The 8,846-nt window shown below is 31.6% G+C and overlaps 2 protein-coding genes across 2 annotated transcripts; both read right to left on the bottom strand.

The window, feature by feature from the left end:
• Window positions 1-273: 273 nt before the first annotated feature.
• Window positions 274-5,560, bottom strand: LOC134248618 (EMILIN-1-A-like). Its single transcript, XM_062731028.1, has 2 exons — window positions 4,966-5,560; window positions 274-830 (listed from the first exon to the last, which is right to left on the bottom strand). The coding sequence occupies exons 1-2, from the start codon at window positions 5,084-5,086 to the stop codon at window positions 274-276; spliced, it is 678 nt and encodes a 225-aa protein (XP_062587012.1). The 5' UTR covers window positions 5,087-5,560.
• Window positions 5,561-7,936: 2,376 nt separating this feature from the next.
• LOC134248622 (cerebellin-3-like) lies at window positions 7,937-8,340 on the bottom strand (the record flags this gene model as incomplete). Its single annotated transcript, XM_062731033.1, has 1 exon — window positions 7,937-8,340. A coding segment is annotated over one exon (404 nt), but the record flags the coding sequence as incomplete, so codon positions are not given.
• Window positions 8,341-8,846: the final 506 nt, after the last annotated feature.

Raw genomic sequence — 8,846 nt, 5'->3', positions numbered from 1 at the left:
ATAAGAAGAACAGATTTTTGTGCAGAATTGTCACATGATGTGGCAATCTTGATATTAAAACAAATATGCTTGCAGAAATGAGCTTCATGCATGTTTAATATGAGTGAATATGCATATTTAATACATCAGTTAAAGGCACCTTATTAAACAACAATTTACAGAAAATAAATATTAAAGCTGAAAGTAATATTTTATTGAGGTAAATAAGTAATGCAAATTACATTTAAGTTTATACAAATAATATACATCCCTTTTATAATACACATGTACAAACTACGTCAGTTGAGTGCATTTGAATCGAAAGTCAAATTGTTTTATAGGCACCCACATCATGAAATTACGTAGAATAGGTGGTAACCAATATGACATATTACGTTGTATCCATACAATACGCAGACATTGAAAGTTTAGAGTCTTCACAGTTTTAAAAATAAGGAATCCAGAGAACGTGGTGGTGGGAGCGTCGCTGTACGTGAAATAACCAGTACCATGGTGATGCCTTACCCACACCGTGTCCCCCTGCTTCAGAGGTAATGTTACCAGGTTGGTACCTGTCTCCCAACGATCATTAGTGTCATAAAAACTAGCCATCGCTCGAACTTTGCTATATCCATTTAACACAATATCTACTCGTACACCACTTCTACTGGTACTTTGGATAGTGACGTAGAACACATAATCGCCTGACACGGGTGCGGTGAAGATCCCGGTGTGAGGGTTATACCCACCTCCGACGTTATTAATAACTTTATTGGATATTAATGTCCCACTGTTCCAAGAAATGCTATCAGACGTCACCCCAGCAGTGAACGTCACGCTCTTTGACATGCCTACAAGTAACGAAATGTTAATCAGTTAACAATAATTCAGAAATTTCAAAATAGCATAAAAATTATCAGAAAATTAATATGTACTTTAATGTCTCAATTTTACATAAAAATAGTATTTTTAGCGCTGGAGGACATAACAAATTAATTCCATTGTATTGCTTCTTTGGCGTATCGAATTTTTTCTTTGATATTCTTAAACAAGACAGGTTCAGTAATTGCTAATAATGAATCATGGTTCTATTAATATAACACAATCGAGAAACGAAGGGCACGTGGATTCCTGCAAAATTCTTGCCTAAAAGTCGTATCCCAAAACAATTTTATCAGTACATTTATTTATTTTTCTTCAATCTATTACCTCTTTATATTATTTAAATATTTATTTATGTCAAAGGTACTCCTTAATAGTAAATGTTTTGTGCATTGAAAACTTTTTTATCAATATGCCAATGCAATCTACTTTCAAATCAATATGCAAAGCGCTCATTTCAGTAAAAAACTAATGGCACTTTTATCAATCTCCAACATCTCCTCCCCTCTACTGCATGCACAAAATTTTGGATATAAAATAATTATTCTTAGGCTCATATGAATCTGAATCCGGGCTAAGACTTTGGAAAAAATAAGCATTAGAATCTAACAACTGAGCTACCGTGAAGGTTATTTAATATAAGTAACGAAAAACAACATTTCAATCAGAAAGTGGGCGTTCTACCAAGCAGAATTACTTTATTTCGCTTGAAAAACTGTCGATCTTGCAACAATAAAGATCCCTCACTGTTCAATGACCCAGGGTGTCGAGTAAAGTTATAAATTTGAAATTTTTTTACCGATATATGGTGATTTCTCTATGAAAGAAAAGTTCTCAAATCAGACGTAAAACAACATACGAACATACAAACAATCTGCTTGAATATATCTATTATTATAAGTATTGTAATATTCTTATGCTGAAAGGAGTTATCCTAGAAGTGGCTCCTGAGATATTTTTCTCCAGTTTTCAATTTGATAATGCTTCTATTTTATAAGTGGCAGCATGGACGTAATGTAAAACGTTATTCTTCAACTTTAAGGTGGAATAATTCTATGCCAAGAAAAACATATATATATTATAAAAGTAACTTGATCCGAAGGGTCACTTCACGTCGAGTTTAAAAATCCTTCCATATACAATGTACGAGGGTTGTTCGAAAAGTAAGTAGACGATGTCAATTTTCGTTATATAACTCACCAGAAATTTTTAAAAAGCACCGTGACCCAATTTTTGCATTTTGTAAATCTTGATAAGTTTGAATAAATCGTGATATTTAAAAAAATAATACAAATCATTTGAAGTTATTGTTAATTTGGATAACATATGACGTCAAATAAAAAAAGATATGACAGAAGTCAACGAACTTTTCGAACAACCCTCATACATACAAATCAGGGTTCTCCACAAGGGGTTTTACCATGGAGGTGCGCCATGGTTAAATTTGTGTGCGCCATGTTAAATTTGCTGCGCCATGGTTAAAATCCGCGCCCGCCATGGTTAAATTTTAGAATTTAAAACATTTTCAGAGATGACACCTGCAATATACTATCTGAGTAGTTAATTGTGTTTATACAACGTGGTGTGAACCCCCCTCAAGCGCACGGGGGACAGGTAATAGTGCTAGGCCTAATTACCCACGGTCGATCAGTTGCGAATGTGCCGTGAAGCGTGAGAATTCATGAACTGAAGGTCGGTCGGCCAGCTGTTTTGACAGTATGAGTAGTTAACTTATCTACTATATAAACTACTGTTAACGGGGCTCTGTATTTTTGTATTACACGTTATTTTGTTGAATTCTAACTGTGTTCGTTTCACTACATAATAATTAAAAGATTTACAAGAATTCAAAGACATAGTAACGATTCTCGTAGTAGACACGCATCCGAGCCAGGGCAGTCGGAACTAAGTAGTTTCTTTTAACGTCGGCAATCTTGATGATATTAGCCCAAAAATACTCTGTAAAAAATTCATATTCATCTGTATTTAATCAATTTCCCATGCTATGTTTTTCAAGCTTTAACTTTATTTTTTAACTGTTAATGTTGAAAAAACAAAAATATTAGTGTTTAGAAACAGTGGACACATTAGAGCTAACGAACACTGGGAATATGATGGGAATACTGTAGAAGTAGTTAATGAGTTTAATTATCTTGGTATGTTGTTTAATTTTAATGGTAAATTTGCAAAAACACAACAACATTTTGCATCACAGGGAAGAAAAGCCATGTATAGTGTTTTGAATAGAATGAAAGATTTGAATTTTAACGTTAAAACACAATCAGATATGTTTGAGACTTATATTAGCCCTGTACTGTGTTATGCATCTGAAATTTGGGGATGGCACAAAGCTAAAGATATAGAAAAAGTACATCTTTCATTTTGTAAAAGAATACTTAAAGTTAGACAGAATACATATAACAGAATACATATAACAGTATGGTATATTGTGAATTAGGTAAATTGCCTCTTGAATTGGTCAGGAAAAAGAAAATCTTTAAATACTGGCTAAAATTAAGAAATAGTGACAATTGCATTCTTCAAGCATGTCTACAGAAAGGTTAGAAAATAATGATGACTGGATTGTAAATATTAAGAATGAATTTTATAGGCTTGGTTTAGTAGAACTATTCGATAGCAATTGTATAAATAGTAACACAATTGATATTTTATATCAGAGAATGTGTGACGAATTTATCCAAAACATTATGTCAGATTTAGGTAAATCACCAAAATGTCTCATTTATCAACACCTGGTAGATAATTTTACCCTTCAGTCTTATTTATGTAAACCAATACATCTAAAATATAGAGTAACAATTACCAGATTAAGACTATCTGCGCATAACTTAATGATTGAACAAGGAAGATATAATAAAACTTTGAGAAATAACAGAACATGTAGTCTCTGTCAGTTAGGTAACATAGAAGATGACTTCCATTTTGTGTTAAAATGTCCACATTACAACACATTAAGACAAAAATACATTAAATCCTACTACTCCCGAAGACCAAGCGTCTTCAAATTGGTACAGCTACTCAGTACACAGAATATAAAAGAATTATGTAATTTAGGAAAATTTTTGCAATTAGCGAATGCCTCAAGAACAGCATCTTTATCAATTTTATAGATTATCAGAAATATTATATGCTTTGCACATGTACGTTGTATGTTTATTCCATTATTGCACGTGTTAAGATGTATGTTTATTTCATTATTACATGTGTTATGTCTATGAGATGTATGTCTCTCGACTTCAATAAAACTAAACTAGAAATTATCGTTTTCGATAAAATGTGCATAGGACCTAAGTGTCAATCGCCGTCTTATTTTTAGAGTTACTTCCCGTTGTTATGAGACGTCGCGTGGCGCTAGTTTTAGCACTGGGCACGTGGAGAAGTAAACAAAACTTGGTGAAAAACGCATTATCTAGAAAAATAGAATGCTTAGAAAAAAAGGACACTTATCCAATTGTTCCTTTGTGTGTTTACTTAAAAAAAATACTACCTATTCATCAGTTTTAGTCATATTTAATCAAAACATTTCATACAACAGGCTACAACAATTCTTACAATTATTAATTTCTGAATGATATTGCCCTGGTTAATGTATCAACAATTTTTTTTTAAATTCCTTCGGAAGATTTCTACAGTTTTGGGCAAATTCTGGTACATTTGTGAGGTAAAATACAGATAAATCCTTTCCAATTTTAATTCTTTTTTTTTTTAACTTTAAACAGAGTTAGTTATTCCATTGTTTTGTGTTGCAATGGTAAAGTTTACAAATTGTAAAACCAGTTATTGATTAATGAAGATTAGAAAGTCTAACGCGCATTCGTGTTTTCGGTCACATTTTGTCTTCACGCAGCTTCCTCCATGGTTAAATTTTCAATTGTGGAGAACCCTGCAAATTGCATTTTTAGTTATCTTTTCACCGTATTTCGCCCTATGCAGCAGAAATATACTACTCTTTAGAGTAAAATAAACTTTTCTTTCAATGTTATCATTGGGGTTATGAGTTTTAATTGACAGTTTCAGTTTATCACGTTTGCATGATGTATTTAAAGTTAATATATATCATTCTACATTTTACAGAATACTTACTTTTAAGTTGAGTTGAAATGAATGACAAAGATGTCTCCAAAGTTGCAATGGATGATGCATTTGCTTTCTTTGCTTTAATTATCTTTATCTCTGAATCAAGTTTCGCAAACTGTTTATGCATTTTGTCCTTCAATTGCTCGTCCAATTTTTGCTGACTTTTTTTAAATTCTAGAATTAAGTTTTGGACAGTTTGAAACGTTCTATTAACATAGGGAATAAAATTTCCTTTAATCTCCTCCAAATGCTGTTCATTTGTTTGATCACTTTTTTCCAGTTGTAAAATTGTGTTCTGGACCGTTTGAAATGTCCCATTTATAGAAGGAATCAATTTTACTGTAACATTTGCATCATCGTTCTTTGAATTTTTATATCCAGATCTCAGCTTTTCTAATTTTGATTCTCAGTGGAAAATTTTCTTTTCGGTTTCAGTTTGAATTTTTCCATAGTAGTTTCCGACACGAGCATGGAGTTCTTTATTATCAGCATGTCTTTCATTAAAGAGTTGACATTTTGTACTAGGGCCATTCGAATAATGGTTTCTTGATTTAAAAGCTGACGTAGGATATCTGTATTTTCCAGTGCATCGTTAGTAATATTTCCAATACTTTGACTGTTCAGTGATGAAGTTGAAGCAAACAACATGAACAATAATTAACAATCCTAATAGACTTAGTCTAAAAACCGAACGTACAATTACTATATTTTTCATTTTCTTAAACATTTCTGCCCGGAACTTATTTTCCGTAGGTAATCAGGTTTAACCCATGATATGAAAACTTGTCGACATGCAATCTAATTTATATAGTGCAAGAATCACGTATTTCAATTCTTGCTATTGTAATACATCTTAAAACAATTGATCATTTAAGATAGGAAGTATTTAAATCATTTAAGTAGGTTAAGTAGGATTTTCCATATCATTTTAATTGCTTAATTTTAATGCATGTAGCTTGTAATTACATGCAAGACTTACTGTAGTGCATCTCGTGTAGTTCTAAACATAGGTTACAAAATCACCTTTTTTTCCATGATTTTTTTGAAATGGTACATTTCCATACATGTATATTGATCTAATTTTCAGCATGTAAGTGTACCTTATGAGTAAAAGATGTGTGAGTTCTTGAACAAAAACTTTAAAGGGAGCTGACGTAAACTTTAACACAATACTCCAGGAGCGCTTTTTACAAAAGAAATCACGACAAAACCGGAAACCAGAAGTTGATTGTAAACTTTTGTTTAACAAAATGTTATTTAGACAGTTATAGGCATCATTAAATGTAGGTCTTAGTTGTTAATTCTTTTGTAAAACGGTTAATTCCCATGAATGCAACACACTGCTATCCCCCTTACAATCAGGGATGGGGTAATTAAATTAAAATAAATTAATTAAATTACTTTAACTTTTTTGTTAAATTAAATTACAATTAAATTACAGTCTTTCAAAGACATGTAATTAATTAAACTACAATTACTTTGCAAAAGTAATTAATTAAATTACAAATTACATTTTTATTCTTTTATGAAAATTTTAATCAATTATTATACAGAACACCATTCATTTGTTTATATCGGTAAGCGCATACTCTGCACAAACAATACAAGAAATGCTATAGGCATTGTATATCTTTGTACTTTACTTTATAACTTTAATTTACAAAACATTAACGAACTAATCTGAGATCAGTTAAAAAGTGGGTAATCTAATATAGTAAAATGAGACATTAATGTAACCCATGAGATTAATTACTTCCTTTGAAGGTAACCTGAACATCCTAAACTGCCATTAATGTAAAACCTGTTTACGTCATAAAAAAAATACTTTTACAGAACATAACTTTTTGAATTTTTCAAATGCAAAATTCATTCACAAAAATCTGTTTGGATGTTGAAATAATTAACAAATTGAAACTTTTACTTGTCTAATGCCAGAGGAGCATTTTTTATTGAAATAATTATCTCCAGTGGCTTTGTCTTCTATCAATTATGGAATAAATACCTACTTACAGAGGTGTTTTGTTTTGAATGCAATTTATGGCTGTGATTTGGAGGGCAATTATCTCTTCCAAACAACAGAGGACTAAATTAATGACACACATATCCTTTTTCTTTATTATTCATCACATACTAAAAATTGAAATATAATTCATTAGTGCTTCGTGGCTGACTAGATCTATGAGAGGTGGTACAAAATTTAGATATATCACAAATTTTAAATAAAAATATCAAACTTTAAGATTTGTATAATTGAAGGATTGAGAATATGTTTTATACAAAATTAAAAAAAGAGACTAAAATAGGGACGTAGTGGTTTACAATATATCATGAATAATATATTATATAAATTAATTGAATGTAATTGAAAAAGTAATTGAAATAATATGATATTTTTCAGTGTAAGCAATTTAATTACACGTAATGGAAACAATGTTCAAATACAAATTACTTCCAATTTATTCAAAAATGTAATTAATTACACTCAATTGATTACAATTACTTTTTTAAAAAAAATTACCCCATCCCTGCTACCCACAGGTCTTGGTCGGAGGTGTATGGGGTCTGAACCCTTCGCTGCGCTATCACCTGTATACGATGTTGATGTAATAAAATATGTTCAAATCAAATTTGATATTCAATTGCATGCTAACGTAAGGACAGTTTTAAACCTATACAGGTCACTAAAAGATAAGTTGATGTTACAGAATGTTCAACAATTTCGTTTGAATAGCTTCATTTTGTTTGTAATCTTGCCTCTGATTGGTTGATAACCAAAAAGGAACACATCATTATTTTTGTATAATCTGGTTTGGTATGGGGACACGCCCACCTGATAACCAGCTAAATCATCTGTAGAAAGGAATCCTCAATTTTCCAGTCCTTTGTATTCATGGAAAATTCCAGATATGAACAAATGTACATTTAACTTCAAACAGTAACTCTATCTTTCCACACATATTAATGGAAACGTGAAAGTTTAAATAAGGAATCCAGAGAACGTTGTTACTGGTGCGTTATTGTAGCTGTAATAACCAGCACCACGATGATATTGTATCCAGACAGTGTCTCCCTGCTGCAGGTGTAATATTACAAGATTTGTACCTGTCTCATATTGATCGTTTATATTATAAGAGTTGGCCATTGCTTGGACTTGACGAAATCCGTTTAACACTATGTCTACATATAAAGAGTGTCTATTGTTATTCACGATACTGACATAGAACACATAATGCCCTTCTACTGGTGCAGTGAAGATTCCGATGTGACGGTTATACCCTCCTCCCACGTTGTTGATCACCTTATCGAATACTAATGTTCCACTGTTCCAAGAATCGCTGGCAGTACTCATTCCAGCTGTGAAGGCCACACTCTTTGAGAGGTCTATAAGATAAGTACTACCAATATATATAATCAAAATTCAGAGAATTTAAAAATACATAGATCCTGGATACTGTTATTAAACGAACTTTTTAGTGAAATTCAGATTGTCTGCCGAGGAGTGGAGCGACACATATAGTGGTCACTATGTTAAAAAAATTGACAATAATAAATCTGTGATGAGATTGAAAAAATTCAGTTAAAGGTATGTCACTCGTCAGCTTTTCAGAAAAGTTCACGCAGAACCTCTTACTTCAAAAATATATATCATGATTCAATTTTTATAACATATCAAAATTCAACAATGTAGATTATTCAAGATTCAATGAAAATAATGCTCAAAAATCCCCAAAGAAGCAAGATTTATGAAGAACTATTTCTTGTGGTGGAAGGATATTTAGCAAAAAATTCTGCAAATCTTCACTTTTATTAAATTTTATATCTTGAAACATTAGCCTCATATACTTTTTCTTGGGGAATATGTTCCGTCATGATATGCTACGAATATT

This window comes from Saccostrea cucullata, unplaced genomic scaffold (assembly GCF_032062105.1).
Source record: "Saccostrea cucullata isolate Sc308-1 unplaced genomic scaffold, CSIRO_AGI_Scuc_v1 ctg1805, whole genome shotgun sequence".
Lineage (NCBI taxonomy): Eukaryota > Metazoa > Mollusca > Bivalvia > Ostreida > Ostreidae > Saccostrea > Saccostrea cuccullata.
This window is presented reverse-complemented; position numbering and strand designations above follow the sequence as displayed.

Bases quoted from the DNA above. Each gene is read 5' to 3' on its own strand.
- LOC134248618 (XM_062731028.1), bottom strand. From the start codon at position 5,086: ATGCATAAACAGTTTGCGAAACTTGATTCAGAGATAAAGATAATTAAA. The intron at 831-4,965 runs GTAAGTATTCTG...CGTTACTTGTAG, and splicing joins CATTTCAACTCAACTTAAAA to GCATGTCAAAGAGCGTGACG.